Here is a 19,951-nt window from a genome sequence, read left to right as displayed (position 1 = left end):
ACATATTTTGGCTTACTTGTCCTGTAAATTGAAATATGTGCACACATGGTTCCTTTACATTTCATTGATTCATTCAGTGACTTTAAAAATGTTACCCACTGCATTGTTCCAATCACATTGCACATTGCGGGCACCCATAATGGCTTTCCCATTTATTTAAATGAAGGGCAAAGTTGTTCCAGAAGAGGGATGTGTAAAGAGAGATGCTTGTGCCCTTGAAATGAATGAAGAAAAGTTATGTTTGTACATTGAGTGGACTAAAGCACACAGGGCACAAATTTGTATCTGTAGTGCAGGTTTTAAAAGAAGAGTCTGCATTTTTGGAACAGTACTTGCAGTGGATGGTTTAAAGCGAAAAAAATGCACAGCATCCATTCAGACAAGTCTTTTTTAATTCCTAGTGAAGAGCACAGTGGACTGCACTTTATTTATTTATTTATAATAATAATAATAATAAAAAAAATTTAATTTGTGTGTCGCCTATCTGGCCAATGGCCACTCTAGGCGACGTACATATAGTAAATACAGCGAAATACAATACACTAAAATACACTATAACAATATAAATTATAAATTATAATAACAACAGAATACAGAGTAGGAGGCATTTCAAACATAAGAACATTAAGCCTCCCCAGAAGTCCCAAAAGCCTGTTGAAAAAGCCAGGTCTTTATGGCCTTGCGGAACATATTCAGGGAAGAAAGTGCCAAAGATCTTGTGGGAGGGAGTTCCAGAGGGTGGGGGCCGCCACTGAAAAGGTTAGTATTTATTTATTTATTGCACTTGTATACCGCCCCATAGCCAAAGCTCTCTGGGTGGTTTACAGCAATCAAAAACATTAAAACAAATATACAAATCAAATATATTTCTGGAAAATGTCATTGCATTTAATGATTAGCATACTTCATAGCATAGTTAGAGATTGGGCATAGTTCAGCCCAAGTAAAGCTTAAAGTAATACTGATTTCATAAATTCAAGACATAAAAGGTAATATTGCATTTCTGATTCAACTGCAACTTACCTAAGTAAACCTCAAAATGGCATTTAATATCAACATTTTACTTTCTGAACACATTTCTTTTGAAGTAAAAGCTGCTTCCAAAATGGCCAATTTTCTACATGGATATGACATTCTTGTAGGAAGTTGGATGTATCCTGAAAATACAGCCATGTCTGATAAATGCAAATGTGTGTATTTTGCTGTATGTACAAATAGTGGGAAACCATCAACCAACTGTGGTTTATTTGCTGTGTGTTTTTGTAGCACAAAATGTACTTGTAAAATACATGAGATTTCCTATTAAGAAGAGACATTTGTATTAGAATGTGTGAAGCTGCCTGATGTCCTATTGATTTCAATGTAATTTACTTATGGTTAAAATGTACTTAGGATCACAACCATATTGTGACTATTATTTAAATTAAGTTATTATCTTCCAGGAGTTAATGAAGGCTCATTATTTTTGTAGCTAGGCTATTTTATGGAAAGTGAAGCTGCATATTTTGAACTGGAGAATCTATCTTGGTAATTTTTAAAATATTGTTAGCCAAGTTGAGTTTTTCTCACATTGTACCGCTTAACATTAGTCATTAATGTTGTATGTTTTCCATATAATGTATGTGCAGAATCTCAGTGGAAGTTTAACTTTTGAGATATGACAGTTTTGGTACCTTATCAAAATTAGTCTTCAGTCATATTATGTCATATTTAACTGTAATTTACTTTTTGTTTTGATCTGCTTTTTGTTTTCAGTTCAAGTACAGCAGCTGATGCAAAATCAGAGGAAACAACTAAATTGGAAAGAGGAAATTCTGCTCTAAGCAAGGTTTTGGAATCGTTATGCTTTTATCATTGGCATCAGATTTTAGCTATGTTGAATTTTCTATTCCAAGAACCGTGTGTCCATTCTGTTTGCAATTGCCAACTGCCACATACTATATATTCTGAAACATCTGAAGATGATGTGCACATTCCAGTCTGCGGTTGTGATGGCAACATGCTGATGAAGAGGTGCTGTTTACAAAATCAAAGACCAAATACTTGTTTGCCATCTCTGCCAGTCTGTGTGAAAGACTTGGATTGCTTGTCATGCCAGTCTGTGACTGTTGGATATTTTAACACGGTTGTAAACAAAGGGAATCCTGTGCCTTATAGTCCTCATAGGTGCTGCTCCAAGCAATTAAAACAATGTACGATCCACTCTGCAAGAACAGCACTTTGTACACATCTCATTGCTGCAGGCCAAAAGATTAACAAAGCTAGCAGAGGTCGCAGTCCTTCACCACCTCCGTTATCACCTGTGGAAGCTGATGGATATGCTTATTTGGAGGAATCAGTTGAAGGTTCTCCAGCTTTAGATAATAGACTTGAAATGAATAGTAGTCAGCCTCCTTCCCTCTTGCCAGCTGAAAGAAGTTGTACTGTGTGTGAACATAACAATAAAATATGCATTGCAGAAGTGTCTTGTAATGTGGATGAAACCTTTCTGAGTGCAAATCAAGAAACTAGCCTTATAAACTCTGATAAGCTTGAAAGAGTTGAAAATGCTACTGCATTTCAAGACTTAATGGATCGAATAAATGAGAAATTAAAATCAATAGAGACAACTGATGCAGCAAATCTTGCAAAATTATCTAAGAGTGATGGGAGAACAGAAGGTGATATTAAATTACGGAGCTTCATAACAACTCTTTTACATGATGCTAAGGCAAATGATTACAATTTTATGGAGTTATTGAGCCAGCATGACAAAGAAATGGAAAATAAAATTATCCAAACAAGATTTCGCAAGCGACAAGAAACCTTGTTTGCAATGCATAATACCCCTGATTCATCACTGTTTAGAAGACAATCTTTGCAAATTAAAAGAGAGCTAGCCACTCTCGATGAAACCTTCATAAGGAAAAAGTCAAATACAGAGAGGAATGCTAAAAAGACTACAAAAAATGACAAATCATCACCCCCCCAAAATGAAAATCATAGTATATTAAAAGATTGTGGTTTACAAAATCATGAAAATAAAGATCAGCTATTTTCTCCCATTAAATCAAAGTCTTTGCCAATTTGTCAAGAAGAGACAGTGGAACTACTTCTGAATAATTCAGAAAACAATTCTGGTTTTGTGGCATTTTCAAAAAATAATTCTACAACATCCCAAAACAGCTTGGCTAAAATGCATGGAAATTGTGGCGTTGAACTACGTACAGATCTGGTCTCTGAGAAAGGAGATGATAATAGAATGTTGGATAGGGCTAAACATAACATTATCCCTCCTATGTGGTGCTCTGTGTATGTAACAAACAATCTTTTATTTCAAAAATCCTCAAAGGCAAAAAAACCTCATATCTGCATGGAAAGAGAAAAAATGCTTAATGGTTTACAGACCAAAACATGTAGCAATGATGATATAAGTAAACTTGTACGAAACACAAATCTACATGTTGTTGTAGAGCGTTTGGAAGATACAATAAATATGGCCCACAAGGGTAAAAAGCCATTACTTAACGGTTATAACATCTCCAGCAAACTGAAAGATATTCACAAGTGTGAAGCCAACAATAATTCGAAAAGTGGTCTTCTTATTAGTATGAATGAAAGTGGAAGTAAGGGACAATATGTACTGTCACCAGCTCACATGCCATGTAGCAATAATAGCAAAAAGGACCATGTGTCAACAAAAGAAAAAGAAGTATCTGATAAAGGATATAAAAGCCTTTTGAAATCATCAACACATTCAGATGTATTGACTTCCAGTAATGAGGACTTGCAAACAAGTTCTAATGCAAGAGATAGTTCTCCAACACTAAATTACACTAGTCCTATAAAACTTATGTTCCTTTCAGAAATTAACAGTGGTGAAGGAGTGAAATACACACTAACCTCTGTAAATGATTCTGCTAAATTAAACATTGACCTTTATTCTGTTCAAGGGAAAACAACTGACCTATCAGAAATGCAGTTGGAAGCCAGGGATCCTGCTAAAACTGTTTCCATTGAAGAATGTGGCTATGAAAATAGTCATAAAAATGAAGTGAATTCTTCTGTTTTTCCTGCAATAGTTGGTAATGAAAAAAATGATGTACATAAACCAAATGAAGAAACCATAGAACAAAATGGCAGTGGATCCTCCCTGAAAAGAAAACCTGGACGACCCAAAAAAATAGGCCCTCAAGTTGTGAAGCAGATTAAGCGGCCAATTGGCCGACCTCCAAAGCCTAAGGTAGATATTGTTGAAAATGTCAACCATATAAGTGATTCTAGCAGTGCTAGGAAGAAAAGTGCCAGCTCTAATGTAGAGTTTCTAGAAGAGGATAATATTAACAAAAATATTACTGTGACAATTGTCTTTGGAAGGTCACGAAGGAATAAGAGGTGTGTTTCTGAAGGTAGCCTAAACGTAGTCAATTTGGTACCGAGTCCTCCCAGTAATTGTAATGATGTATGCGAGTCTGCTCAAGTGAAACAATATACAGAAACAAGGGATAGTTTTCCCAAAACCAAAAGTATGCAAAATTCTACAACTGAAAGTAAGACCTCTGGCTATGAGCATGTTAGACCTTTAGAGAGCAGCCCGATGCTACCATCCCATTGTAGTAATATCATAAGACCAAACCAGAAGCCTTTAAATATAATCAGAAAACCCGGTAGACCAGCAAAAATAAAAATATCTGGCATATCAGTGACTGTTAATCAGATTTCATCTCAGGAAAGAAAAGTGAGTATTAGCAGCTGCCTGCCTCCTTTAGAACAAGAGACTGTGTTAGAAAAACATGTATCTTCTAAGAAGGTTGATAATCAATGCAATAAGAAGGATGGTGCAAAAAGCTTTTGGAATGATACAAGTAAGCATTTTTCAGATGAGGTTATTACCATAGCCTCAAGAAAGCCTGAAATCCCTTTGAGGCAATCTCTTAGAGACAGAAGACCATCGCTGCCTTTCTTACATTCATTAGCATCTTCCAGCTCATTATTGTGTAGACGTGCCTTTCTACACAAATCATATAAACTCTCTTTGAAAAATGCTAAAGATCAAAAACTAAAACATTCAAAGGTGACACCCAAAGATATCTCAGTAAATAAAAATCCAGGAAATTCAAAAACAGGTTCTGAGAATAATAAATTCAGATTTGCTAATGAAATATCATCGAATCCCATCATTTCATCCAATTCTTCCCTTAGGTGGTGGGATCCTTCCATTTCTAATGATTCCTTGTTAAAAGAACTAAATAGTAGATATGAACAGATAACAAATACTTGGTTGCACGTGAATGGAGAAGAACTTGAAAAATGTCTGTATGAAGAAGGGTGTCATATTGAACAAGACTATAGCATTAAAGTATCAAACCCTTTGGACACTTGCATGTTACAGTTTGAAAATTCACCTATAAAAATGCTTTTCCAGAAAAAATGTAATATAGATGAACTGTGCACATGGTTTATGCAAACAACAGAAACACAGTCACTGTCGTTAGTGAGAAAGGCAAATGCTCGCAATCCTTTTGAAGTAATTAGTACGAAGCAGTTCAAAATGGGAACAAGACAATGTGATTGTAATACTAGTCCTTTGAGAAAGCACTTTAAAAAATTTGCACTATCCACACCATCACAATCGGCAGGAAAGTTACAAATTCTACATAAAATAGTCAGGTCTCAAGTCTTAAACAGGAAACATAACTTCACATTAGCTAAATTAAGAAGAACCAAATTTGAGAATTTACAGCATGATCGGTGGAGACAAGTGAAAAACCTGTATAATCATGGAACAAATGACTGGAAATCAAATAAGCGAAAATTGCGATTCTTGTGCCAAAGCCAGTGTTTTGCTGATGCAAGTAAGAAAATTAACAGCAAAATGTGCTTGAGCCATCGGAATGGTACAGTACAAACTAAATCACCCACAATTCTGGTAGACTCTCATAGAATCACTTCATCAACTGGAAATGAAATTACAGGTGCATTTTGTCAGCAGAAAGCACAATTGTCAGATCTCAACACAAAGCCTGGCTTAATAAATAATTGTAGACCAAACACACAATCAGCATATTGCAACCAGAAAAATATTGGAAAAGCACAGGCACTTGGTAAAGGTATGTGGAAAGACAAAACATTTAAGGATTGTAGAATATTTTTGAAGAAAATCAATCCTGTCAAAGAGCAACATTCTTATAATAAAAACTCTGTTGTTTGCACTCCAGAACCTGCTGATCATAGTGCCAGTCACAGCTACTTTCAGGGGGAAAGGCATAGTACTTTAAGGTCTCATTCTGCTAAGCAGAGTATGTCTGACAGATGTGAGAAGGATGAAGAGACATCTAAAGGAGCTAAGAATTCCAGCTTGGTGAAAGACCTAGGTATAGAACAAGACTGCAAGAAATCAAGCAAACGTGTCACTTTTGATGATGGCCCTGCTGAGGTTCCTAAAAAAATGAAGAAGAGGAGGAGGATGCAATGTAAGCTCACCAACCTGAATATAAGAGAAAGGAATAAGAGGCAATTATGCAGCTCTGGCCAAGTATCAAGTTGTTACTCAAAGTACCAACTAGGTAAGTTTTATCTCATCTCCCCCTCACACCTGTACAAAATCTGTATTAACCTTACATTAAAATGAGACAAAAGAAAATACTCAATACAGAAGACCAATAAAAAAAAACTTTAGGGAATCTACAACTTCAAACTACACAGTGCTAAAAGTGCACTTAAATAATGTGTTGCTATATAAAATATAATTTCCCATTTGCGTTTATTATAGAATGTTTTAAAGCATTCTTAGCAGAGTCCTGAAAAAGTTAGGCATACAGTTCACCAGTTCTGTTTCATGTCAGTAGAGTTAAAAGCACACTGTCTTCCTAATCCATGAACCTTGATCTGTTTGTGGCAGGGTGACTTTCACTGCTAGATTGGGAATTGAGTTTGCAAAAGGCATCTGTTGGGAAGGAACTGTGTCCCCCTCCCTACTCTGATAGAGGTCAGTATTAGGAAAACAGAGTGCTGACCAACAGCTTAGCAACTGCATGTGCACATAGATATTTGTATGGACAGCAGTGCACACACAGAATACTTTGTGCAGCAATCTTTGGAATCAGGTTAATTAATTCAGATAGAGTACTAATTTAGCACAGGGCTAAAATATTTTCATTATGAAGACATAATTAGAAAATAAGATTTTATATATCATTAAAAATAACATTTAGGGGTATGTTGGGTATATACGAAATGCACCAAATAACATATAGTTTAAATCTTCACTAAATTTATTGGGAAAATATCTTATTATTCCAAATGGCATGTTGTGAATTGGGAGGAGGGGGAGACACACCCAACTTACACATAGAATAAAAATACAAAATTATACTAAATTGGGGAAGAAGCTAAAATGTTTTATTGTGTGGCTTTAATGACATTTATTTTAAAAATATTTCACCCAGTCTTATCTAATTAAGCATTTTAAGGGTGTTAAGTAGAGTAATTTAAAATGATAGATCAATTTTTTTCTTGTTCCATAACTTTTTTTTCTTGTTTCATATTATTTGCAAGTGCTATGTAAACACTGGGGCGGATGAGGGGAGGGGAGAGAGAAGATATATATTTTGGTTTCTTGAGGACTTTGTCTTGAATGTGTCCTTTGGGTGCACTCAGTTTGAATCACATTGAAATATATATAAAATTTTATATATTTATATATGTTTGTGGCATGAGGTCACTGTCATAAAATGAGATACCCATTTTTTTTCTCATGGATGTACAAAGAGCTCTCTCATGGCTGCCATTTTTCTTTGTAGAAAAACTCTGGCTAGAATTACCAGATTGCAACCCAGAAATCATGCCTGTTTATTTACATACATAAACAGAATTCCAGCTGCTGCACTTCCTGCCCCTCATGGCTCCCACTCACTCGCTCTCCCCCAAGTACAGCAACCACAACTTGTATTTTTTACTCTACAACAGCTGTGAGGAGAATGAAGGAGCTAAGGGACCTGTATAGGAATGAGGCAGAAAATGTTATGGCTATATATTCCTGTCTCAGAGCATATAAAAAGACAGGCAGGATCTCCAGTTGTGATCTGGCAACTTTTAATATTCTTACAGTTGGGAGGGGGGGGATCAGATTACATTGAAAGCACGGATACCTTAAAATTGGCAACACAAATAATAATTGATGCTTACTGGAATAGCTGCTGTTTCAGGGATAGCTTTGTCATGCTTTTAAGAAAAAACTGATAACTTTTTCATAGTCTTTCATTATTTCACTTGAGACTTCTGTTGTGTTTTTTTTTGTTCTTTCTCTTCTTTTTCGTTCATAGTTTTCCCATACTTATTAGCATTTAAAGAAAATATATCAAAGCTCACTGGATGGCTCCATAATCAGAAGACATCACTTCAAATCTGCCTCCATTTCTAATCCAAAACTCTGATTGTGTTAATTGTAGCCACATAATTAGATTCCATCTGCCCGCTTCTAATGACTACATGAAAATGCCCCACTGCAATACCTATTTATTTATTTATTTATTTAAAGCATTTTTATTCTGCCCATCATTAAAATAATACCAAGTTTGTGTACAATAAAACAATTCAGTTCAAACAAGTCTAAAACAATTAAATATGAAATAATAATCAGATAAAAACAACATATCACAATTACCAGGAATTAATCAGCTGATATCATAGGCCAGGGAAAACTGGTAAATAGATTTTAACAGCTGGCAGAAGCTTACCACAGAAGATATCTCAGTGAGGAGTTCATTGCACAGGCTAGAGCAGCCTTTCCCAACCAGTGTGCCTCCAGATGTTGTTGGACCACAATTCCCATCTTTCCTGACCATTGGCAACGCTGGCTGAGGCTAATGGGAGTTGTGGTCCAACAACATCTGGAGGCACACTGGTTGGGAAAGGCTGGGCTAGAGGCTACATGGAGGAGGTCTTCCTCCATGTTGCCACAAATGAATCTTTGCAGGCTGTGACATAACTAAAGATTTTAACGAATAGACAGAATGGGAGAATGATATATGAAAATGTCATTAGTGTGAAGTCCCAATAACACAACACAGTGTCCATGTTGCAGTATTGAATTTCTAGTATCAATTTTTTTATCAATATTGTAAGCAATGGTACTTTTAGGAAAGGGGAAGCCTGTTTCTTCTCTCCAGTGTTTTAATGCAATTATTTTTCAGAAGTACTTACATTTTTGTCAGTTTACACTTAATGCCAACTATTTACAAATAATTAACAATGCAATTGTCTACATGTTTTCTTAGAAGTAATTCCCATTGAGTTAAATGGGGTTTACTCCCAAGTAAGTATGTATAGAATTGAATCCTAAATGGGGTTTTATGTACTTAAATTATGTATGCCAAAGGCATAAATTAGAGCTGTAAACTTATTAAAAACAATTATCATGCAGATTTTAGTCAATAGATTGGTTTTAAGTTTGTTTTATTTGCCTTAGCATATAAATTCATTCTAGATTTGTAATGAAAATGTGTTTTTTAAGGGCATATTTTCCAGAAAAATTAATGAAAATACATTTATGGGCTTTAGAGCCTTAGCACATTAAAACACAGCTATCATTATGAAGTAGTGTTTCAAGCAAAAAAATTTAAAGAATGTAGTATTTGCATAGCGGTTAAAGGGAGCCTATAGTATGACCAGCTTGCTTGCTTCTCCTTAAGTATCAGATGAGCCCTGTTGATCAGACTAAAGGCATGTCTAGTGGCTAACGAGTTGTCTATGGGGAACCCCACCAACAGGGCACGAGCACAATAGCCTTTTCCTACTGTTGTTCTCCATTGACTAGTATTCAGTTATGCTGCCTCCGGTCCTGGAGGTAGCCATCATTACTACTACCACTGATGACCTTAACCTTCAAGAATTTGTCTAATCCCCTTTTAAAGCAATCCAAGTTGGTGACCATCACTACATTCGGTTGTAGCAAATTTAATAGTGTAACTATTCACTGTGTGAATCTTCTACCGTTCAGCTTTATTTGATGACCCTGTGTTCTAGTTTTATGAGGAAGAAAAGCTTTTCCCAATCAACTTTCTCCACACCATGCATATTGTATAAATATCATGCTACCCTTTACTCACCCTTTTTCTCTAAAATAAAAAGCCCCAAATGTTATAACCTTTCCTCATAGGACAGTTGATCCAGCCCCTTGATCATTTTGATTGCCCTTTTCTGCGCCTTTTCCAGCTCTACAATATTCTTTTAGAGATGAGGCAACCAGATCTGTACACAGTATTCCAAAGGTGAGTGCACCATTGATTTGTATAAAAGAATTACAATACTGACAGTTTTATTTCTGATCCATTTACTAATGATTCCTAAAATAAAATTCACATTTTTCATAGCTACCACACACTGGGTCAACATTTTCATTGACCTATCCACCACAACCCCAATATCTTTTTATCTGTCAGTCACTGCCCATTTAGATTCCATCAGTGTACAACATTTTAAACTTACTTACAAGGAATTTCTTTTGCCATTTTAATGCCCATTCACTCACTCTGAATAAATCTTTTTGAAGATTCACAAACCCTTTATGTTTTAACACCTAGGATAGTTTAATGTCATTGACAAACTTGGTTGTCTCACCTAACTCCAGATAATCTATGAACAAGGTAAAAAGCACTGGGCCCAGTATAGATCCTTGGGAGATCATACTTCTTACATCCCTCCAATGTGAGAAATGACAGTTTATTTCTACTCTTTTGCATGCTACAGTTACTGATCCATCAAACAACATGTCCTCTTATCACATGAGCATTAAGCTTGATTGGGACTCTTTAGGGAATTTTATCAAAAAAGTATTAAAGAGACCAAGGGTAGTATTCAATGCTAGGATACTCAAGAGTAGACCTATTGAAGTGAATGAACCTGTTTAACTTAGGTTCACTAATTTTAATGAGCCTACTCTGAGTAGGACTTAGTTGAATACAATTCTAAAAATACAAGGTTGTTTTCAATGTAGTGCTGATGAAATTGTTCCATTAGTATAGGCATTTGTGCTTTCCCAATAGAATGATCTCCTCTCCTCCCCCTCCTCCATGTGCTGTTCTGTAGGGTTCTTCTGTGGGTGGATGAGGAGGGGGCAAAGTCCTCTTCTGCTAGTGGGAATTCTTGTGCTAGCTTCTGCTAGCACAAGTTAGTTGAATACGGCCCACAATATTACTGAATCACCCTGTTTACATGATTAGTGACACTAAAATAACAGGAGGCAATAGTAAACCCCTTCTCAATACCGCTTACCATGAAAACCCTATTGATAGGGTAGCCATAAGTCGGAATCGACTTGAAGGCAGTCCATTTCCATTTACCTTGCAGAACCCATATTGTTTATTCTTCTGCAAGATTTGTTCTTCTGTATGCTTGATCATTCTAACTTTTAACAATGCTTTCCACTGGTTTACCTAGAACAGATGTTAGCCTTCTCAGTGGTGGCCCCCAAATTATGGGATGATCTTCCTGACGAGGTGTGCCTTGCGCCAACACTGTTATCTTTTCGGCGCCAGGTCAAGACTTTCCTGTTCTCCCAGGCATTTTAGCATGTGTTTTATATTGTTTAAAAATTTTAAATTGTGTTTTAAATTGTTTTTTAAAAGATGTATTTTAAATTGTATTTTTTTTTTAGTTACTGTAAACCGCCCAGAGAGCTTCGGCTACGGGGCGGTATACAAGTATAATAAATAAATAAATAAAAAATAACTCACCTGTAATTTCCTGGATCTCATCTGGATCTCTTTTGAAAAATGTCTATTACATTGGCCACTTTCCAGTCTTCAGGTATGGAGGCCAATCTTAGGGATGTTTTTTGTTAAAAGACCAGCAATAATCATATTTCTTAAAGAGCTTTGGTTGCATACCATTTGCACCTGATGCTTTGTTAATTTCTGATTGGTCAATAGGATCTAGAACTTCCTCTCTTGTTACCACCCTTTGCCTCAGTTCTTCACACTCCCTTTGAAAATATCATTTCAGGCATCTTCCACAGTGAAGGCATACGCAAATAAGTAATTCATCTTCTCTTCGGCCTTCCATTAGCACACCTTTCACGGCCTTGTCATCCAACAATCCAACTACTTTCGTTTCCTAGTTCTAATGTATTAAGACACATTTTTATTGTTGATCTTAATGTTTTTAGCAATATGCTATTCACATTCTTATTTTGCCTCTCATTTGCTTTGATTTCTTTTGTCAGTGTGTTTCCCTTTTGTTCTCCTTATGTGGGCAAGACTTCCATTTTCTGAAGGAAGGCTTCTTACTTTTACTAGCTTCCTTGATTCTGCTCATTAACCACTTTAGCATCCACATGGACTTCATGGTACCATTCCTCGTCTGCGGTATACATTGTAGCTGAGCTTTTATTATTGTGGTTTTTAACAACCCTCAAGCAATCTGGAGAGAGCTGACCCTCTTGACTTTGTCTTTCAGCTTCCTTTTTACCAATCCCTTTTTAACCATCTACCTCATTTCCCAATCCTCTTCCTAAATCTCTGCTGACAAGTCAAACAAGTCTCATCTTGTTTATTTTATTTATTTATTTATTACATTTATTAATCGCCTATCTGGCTGGCCATCAGCCACTCTAGACGATGTACAAAGCAAAATGATGTTCCCTGACATCCCATCTTCTACAAGACATCTAGAGCCCATCCATACTATAAGGGACCACATAGCAGCCCCATCACCTGCATCTTCCAGCTGCCCAAGTAAAGTAACCAATGCTGCTTTGGGGTGTGCCTGCCACTGGCAGCCTTTCTCTATTGGGTTGAGCTGCTATCTGCCAGTCTTCCAACTTGAACTGGAGAAGCAATAGGGCTTAAACTTCATTCTGTGCTCAAAAGATGATAGGTGAATGCTCAGTACTTTAATCTGGGACCAAAGTTTTAATGAATTGGGTTGATTAATCTATTTTGGAGAAAAAAGGTTGTTATCTTTTACTGAAAACATTGCTACAGCTGTTTATTAAAATAAGATTTTAAAAATAAAGCAAGTAAAAAATAAAAAATAGAATGTTTTTACTTAATAATATAGCTTAGTACATGTAACATATATAACAACATATTTAATCTTATTTTCTACAAAGCAAGTGCTACAGTTGTTTATAAGGCATTAAGAAAATAACAGCATATACTTTTAAAATCCACTGCTGCTTTACAGTTTAGCCTTAAATGTTACCAAATCAGGATTTTGGCACGCAGAATCCTGCTGATTCTCCCACTGAAATCTGAAATGGTGTATCTGAAACCAAGCTTTTTCTATCAGTGTTTATTAAACTACACATAAGGTTGCAGAAACAAGAAAGCAATAGCGGATACTCCTGGTAGGGTTTTGGTTAAAGTTGATTAAGAACAGGGTTTATGCAAAAATGGCAGGCAGAGCATTCCAAGTCATGTGAAGCTGGAGGGAGGGGGCAGCGCAGTGGAGGACCCGGCAGGAAGTTCCATGGCATCCACTCACTGTTCAGGAGCTGCTGGGCTGGCTGAGTGTTGGCTCAGTTGGGACCCACCTGCAGGGGCTGAAAGGTTAAAGCCAAATTCAGCGAATATCCTTACCAGGAAGAAGGACTCCACATTGACCAGCACTGAATTAATTTTATTCCACTGGCTTATTGCCCAGCGGAAGTATTGCTTGGATTGGGACCCGCAGGAGCGCTCCAAAGGGGAGTTGGATGCCGTGGAAGTCACCCTCTCAGCTCCTTCTCTGTCACACACCCCAGAACACCCCATTTGTTTGAGCCATCATCACTCCGTCTGCCAGGCTGGCTGTTAAGGGGCGTCGGCAGAGCCTGGTGGCACTGGGAGCCTACTGGCTCAGCTGGGGATCCACCACATCCAATTGCCCCCAGCCCAGCACAAATACAAGTTGGATTGCACCCTAAAGCAAGTAGAGTCAGCTAAGATGGAAAGGGTATGCCACAATCCAGATCCACCTGTATGTAAGCTATAATTTCCTTCTGGCTGCAACCCCTCATGCCTCATTGGTTGCCTCATGGGAGGCTGCCACTCAGAAGGGGAGCTAATAAGCACAAGTGCACCATTTGTGCCACTGAGAGGTTTTTCCTAAGACTAACTGCCACATGGGGATATTTTTACCAAGATTATGACTGAGGAGGGGAGGCATTGAATTACAGTACCAATGGCTGTTCCCTGCTCTCATACACACCCCTCGAAGTATTTTTAAAAATCTACAACATGATTGTTCATCACATTGTTAATGTAACATGATATCTGTAAACCGCCCAGAGAGCTTCGGCTATAGGGCATTATATAAATGTAATAAATAAATAAAATAAACATGAGACCCATATGGTCCCAGCTCATATGCAGAGTTTTAGATTAGATATCCAAAAGAACCACTTTAAACACCTCCTTGGCTCATAGAGGCATCCCTTACTGGATTATTTGCATTATCTGTTTCTCTTTTCATCTCATTCTAACTTTTCTCATTATAGTTTGTTATTTAAAGATTTGAATCTCCCAGGATTCTGAAATATATTGCTGAATTGGGGCCAAAAATCTTTTAAAATGTTTAAATATCCTGAATAAACAACCAGTTATTTTCTAAAACTGCAGGAAAAGAAGAAATAACTGGTCTTATTTCTAATATATTATCTTTGAATATGAAATATTAGAAGGCAATTAAGCTGAGATACTAAAATAACACTGGTTGTTTTTTAAAGTGAAATACTAAAACAAATACTTCCCTGTCACTTTCCTGATGGCTTAGCCCGCTCACCCTCCATGCATTGGGGCTGATCAACTCCAGTGGGGAGCCTGCTGGGCTCATGGAGTCTTCCTGCAATTTAGACTCTGATTTTAGAGTTTAGGCTGTGTGAGTAGAGTCAGCTCCACACTGGAAACACTCAGCCTCAACATCTGGAGGGTGGTGGGCCTGAACCATCAAGAATGAGGCAGGGGCAGTTAAGTGCATCCTCATTCTGCTCCTCGCACAATGAGAACCATTTTCATGCAGCATCAAACTGATGATCAATGCAGTAATTTTTGAGAGACATGGAAATCTCAATCCAGGGTTCTCTTGCCCTGTCCATTTGACAATACTGGGCCATTACTATCAAAGATTGCAGTGGCAACCATCTTTGGGGCAATTAGTCATACACTGCATGCACATACCTTTGGAGTAAGGCAAATGAAATTATATCCATTTAGCAGATTTAGACATTTTTATTTTGTCTAGCCCTGAAGTGCTGGACCAGTTGGAGGTACTGAAATATTGTCCTTCTGTTTTACCTTCTAGGAATGCGTTTACAAGAAAAGTAAGCAGAGAATGACTAATTACTGTATACTGCAGAAGGGCATAATCCCATGAACAAAAAAAATACACATGTTTTCTGTTCTTACATAATTTCTCTTAACTCTGATGTTCTCTTTAGGGGGGACTAGAGCTGGCTACATAAAGAATCAGGTGGAAAGGGCACAATCAATGCAAAGTTTCTCAGTGGGAAAGTAAATCTATGGGACTTGAAAGTGCTTAATTTTGACAGTATTGTGCCCCAAATAATAACATTTTACCTATGTAAATTAGAAGATTTGACATCTCTTTAACTGGTCATGTTATATTTGTTTGGCTAAAGATCTTCAAAATTCAGATCAAGAAGTACATGGATATGTAAACATTGGGAGGGGGTATCAGATGGAGCAAGAGCACGACTTGTAAAGTTTGTTTTCTTATTTTTGGCAGTCAGTTCTATGATGTGTGTGGCTTAATTTAAAGATACTGTAATGGCGGGGGAAAACTGATAAAATGATTAAAAAAGTGATTAATGGCAAAAAGATGTGATTAGGGCGAGTTTCGTTGCCCTAATATGATAGAAAATATTTTCCCCTTGGGAGAATGAGAAGAGCTCTGCTAGTTCAGCCTAAAGGTCCAACTAGTTCAGCATCATGTAATGGCCAACTAGATGCTCATGAGAAGCCTAGAAACAGGATGTGAAAACAACAGCTCTTTCCTGCTGTTGCTTTATTTTAGCATACTTTTGATGAGTTCTAGGGAGAAAATTGAAATAAGCTATACTATTATGATGGTTAAAATGCTGTTTGGCTCCTACAAGACTGTATATAGTAGAGGTAGGGGACCTATGATCCTCTAAATATTGCTCAACTACACCTTCCATCTGGCCAGGCGACTGGCCGTTCTGGCGGGGGTTGACAGAAATTGAAGTCCAGGAGCATCCAAACACCTACAGGCTCCCCACTCCTGTTATATAGTTTTAGAACAAACTGCTGTTCAGCAGCAGCAGTAGGTAAACTTTCCAGCAAATAGAAGCAAGCAGATAGGCCTAAAGCAGAGGACTGCCTAGAACATCTCTGACAAATTTTCTGAGTGGGGAAACTAGCCCATTTAGTTAGGATCAAGAGAGCATTAGAAAATTATGGAATTTTTACTATAACTGAAATGTTTCTTTAAAAATGGACATACAAAAAGGCATAATCATAGATTAAGTATGAACATGTTTGGAATCAAATCTCTTTATATTTCATGTCTAATAATATAAACCTTTTCATGTTTTTTGTTGTCAATATTAATTCCTATGAGCTATGTAATCTGATTTTTAAAAACGTCTGTAATGATCAGTGGGTTTGGCACCAAGCTTAGTCACACTCAGAGTAAGCCATTGAAGCCAATGGGGCCCACATTAGGGTACTTCCAGACGCGGGCTTTATACAGCAATCATTCAGATCCAGTTTTTCTGTATGCACGATTGGAACACTAGCTTCTACACATTCTGTCATGGAATTGATTCCTGTTCTGCTGTTTGCCATCCAGACTTGTGGGAGGAGCTTGATGGAGCTTTTTTGTCCCACCCCAGCTCCTCCCCCAGTATCTACTATATTTTTTCATTCTGGACATGATTTCTGTAATTGGGCACACATAGCTTTGAAAAAACAATCACCAAAAGTGTGCAAGAATGAAAGAGCAAACATTACCAGCTTGTTTCACAATGGGCACAATGGAGGGGAGCAGCAGTGAGGGCAAAGGCGTCCTAAAGTCCCTGGTTCTATGGGTTCCACTCACAGCAAGTGCATTTTAATTTTTCTATTAAAAGATTGCCCCTAGTTACTTTATTGGATAGCAAGTTTGCAGTCTCTGACAAATTTGTGGCCAGTCTGTGCATTGTCTTCACCCCCTGGGATCATGCAGGATTTTCCAACCCTTTCTGCTGCAATGGCAGGTGGCAAGCTCCAAGGTGCTAATGGTGAAGGGGAAGAGCCAGAGGCTCTGTTCAGGTTGAAGCCGGGCTGGGTTAACTCCAGCTGCTATCCTTCCTTTGCAGAACCACCTGACCCTCCTTTCCTCCAGGTGGGCTGACACCACTCGGCAGCTTCACAGACACTTGACAAAGCCATCACCGTTCTTCTGGCTGGCCTTTGAAATGTGAATGGACTACCTTCAAGTCAATTCCGACTTATGGCAACCCTATGAACAGGGTTTTCATGAGGCTGAGAGGCAGTGACTGGCCCAAGGTCACCCAGTGAGCTTCCTGGCTGTGTGGGGATTCGAACCCTGGTCTCCCAGGTCATAGTCCAACACCTTAACCACTACGCCATACTGGTCTGTAAGATTACAAATGCTCACTGAAACATCACCACATACATGACAAAATACCCATAGAAGATTATGGGTTTTTTAAGTTAACAAACTTCCACATGTATGGTGACTGCTAAGGCGTATGTTTACTCACTGATTTTCCACTATCTGGGAAAATCCAGATTAAACATAACAAATGTACAGGCTGACATTTTGAGGAAGATGGTGTCAGGTGAACCATGCATAAACCTGCATATACAAGCTACTGTGACTGCACAATAAATTCCTTTATAGAAGCTTCCTTAATCACAAATAATTTCAGTGGATTTACTCGTAAGCATGCCTAGCCTTGATCCGGCCTACTATATCTTATATTGATGTTTTATACTGCATTGTTTTGCAACAATTTTAAAAGAAAATGAAATGGTGGTGTCCATAATATATAATGCATTTGGTAATTGCAAATTCCCACAAAATGGGATGGTCAAGTCTTTACAAACAACCTAGTTTGCCTTAACAATTCTAGATGCAATGTGCCTCTGAATACAAGCTGCTGGGAATTGCAGGTGGAGACAGTGCTGTTGCACTCAGGTTCTGCTTGCAGGCTTCCTATGGGCATTTGGTTGGCCACTGTGAGGACAGAGTGCTGGACTAGATGGGCCCTTGGCCTGATGCAGCAAGGCTCTTGTTGCTGTTGTTTAGGGTTGGTTTTCTCCATTTTCCCCAAGGCAATGAAAATGTTTTTTAAATATCCCTTAGCATGACATTTGTCACTTCTGTGTAGCAGCAGGTAGGCTATATCAGAGGAAGGGAAGAAATGGATGCTACAAACTTTATGAGTGTGGTACCAGCATCTTGAGGGCCCATTCAGGCCTTGTTGATGAGATACAGGTCCAAAAATTAAAGTAATCCTGCCTTATACTTTGACAGACTTTTGAAACATCTATCCCAATATTGCCTACCCTGACTGGCAGCAGTTCTGCAAGGTCTTGGGCAGGGGTCTTTTCCAACCCTGATACCTGATACCCTTTCAACTGACGGTACAGGGATTGGATTTAGGCCCTCCACAAAACATGTGCTCTACCACTGAGCACTCCAAAGCAGGGTTTTTTTAGTCCCTGCAGCTATAGGAGAATATACTGTAACATATTTTTGCATCATAATTGAGTTAGAAAATTCTTAAACAGAGAAGTAAATCCCTATAATTACATCTCTATGTAATGTTTAGAATCAGGTATACAAGCATCAAGATATTAGCTTGTAATGTGCAGTGATAATCACACAAGCTGCTCTCTTAAATCAGAATATTTTAAATCTAATTGACCTCACACGTACTTAGAACGTTTACTTTCCGTATCCTCCTTTAGATAAACAAAAATCTGTATAGAACAGTGAACCATAATAAAATAAGGTAGGAATCTTCTCCCCCTCTGCAAACAATCTGTTTAATTTCTTGTGCTCTCCTTAGAAGCTATGGTTCCAAAATTATTATTATTATTATTATTAAATAAATTTATATCCCACCATTCCTCCCAGAAGGAACCCAGGGTAGCAAAGAAAACACTAAAACAAAACACTCTAAAACGTCTTAAAAATAGACTTTAAAATATATTAAAACAAAAAGCTTTAAAAACATATTAAAACAAAAAGCTTTAAAAACATTTTTTTTTAAAAAAAAGCTTCAGATACAACTTAAAAAGCAATTCCAACACAGACCCAGACAGGGATGTCTATCCTCAAAAGGCTTAATAAAAGAGGAAGGTCTTCAGTAGGCTCTGAAAAAATAACAGAGATGGTGCCTGTCTAATATTTAAGGAAGGGAATTCCAAAAGGGTAGGTGCCACAACATTAAAGGTCCACTTCCTATGATGTGTGGAATGGACCTGCTGGTAAGATGGTATCTGCAGGAAGCCCTCACCTGCAGAGCACAGTGATTGACTGGGTATATAAGGGGTAAAATGATCTTTTAGGTATCCTGGTCCCAAGCTGTATACGGTTTTGTACACAAAAACCAACACCTTGAATTTGGCCTGGTAGCTAATGGGCAGCCGGTGCAATTCTTTCAGCAGCAGGGTTACATGTTGGTGATACCCTGCCCCAATGAGCAGTCATTCCACCACATTTTGCACCAGCCTGCAGCTTCCAGACCAAAATTAGCAGCTCTTGACATTTTTTCAAAAATGTCTTTCAGTCCCAGATGCATCCTGATGTATCTGGCTGTTACACTAACATTTTCAGGTTAATTTAATCCTCATGGTTTGTGAAATGCTTCCACGGTAGTACATATACCCCATCCTAAGCATTTAGAAATATGAAGAAGTATCTTGTCCTTAAAGAGTGTAAAGCTTGCAAAAGCAGGAATCGTGTATTCATCGTTATAGCTGGGTTACAAATCATC

The 19,951-nt window shown here is 37.8% G+C and overlaps 1 protein-coding gene across 10 annotated transcripts in view; it reads left to right on the top strand.

The window, feature by feature from the left end:
• LCORL (ligand dependent nuclear receptor corepressor like) overlaps positions 1 to 19,951 on the top strand; it is a 125,026-nt gene that overhangs the window by 88,409 nt on the left and 16,666 nt on the right. For 3 of the 10 annotated variants that reach the window (XM_061584143.1, XM_061584139.1, XM_061584145.1), the window contains 3 exons: positions 1,756 to 6,545; positions 10,139 to 10,250; positions 15,262 to 16,435. The exons of 1 other annotated variant lie outside the window; for it this stretch is intronic. In XM_061584143.1, coding sequence (XP_061440127.1) covers positions 1,756 to 6,545; positions 10,139 to 10,250; positions 15,262 to 15,295 — 4,936 coding nt within the window. In that variant the 3' untranslated portion in view covers positions 15,296 to 16,435. Of the gene's footprint in view, positions 1 to 1,755; positions 6,546 to 10,138; positions 10,251 to 15,261; positions 16,436 to 19,951 lie in introns of those variants that run through there. 6 more of the 10 variants (XR_009757832.1, XM_061584140.1, XM_061584146.1 and 3 more) reach the window with 4 other exon arrangements.

This window comes from Rhineura floridana, chromosome 9 (assembly GCF_030035675.1).
Source record: "Rhineura floridana isolate rRhiFlo1 chromosome 9, rRhiFlo1.hap2, whole genome shotgun sequence".
Classification (NCBI taxonomy): domain Eukaryota; kingdom Metazoa; phylum Chordata; class Lepidosauria; order Squamata; family Rhineuridae; genus Rhineura; species Rhineura floridana.
The sequence above is the reverse complement of the archived record's forward strand: the minus strand, read 5'-3'. Positions and strand labels throughout refer to the sequence as shown.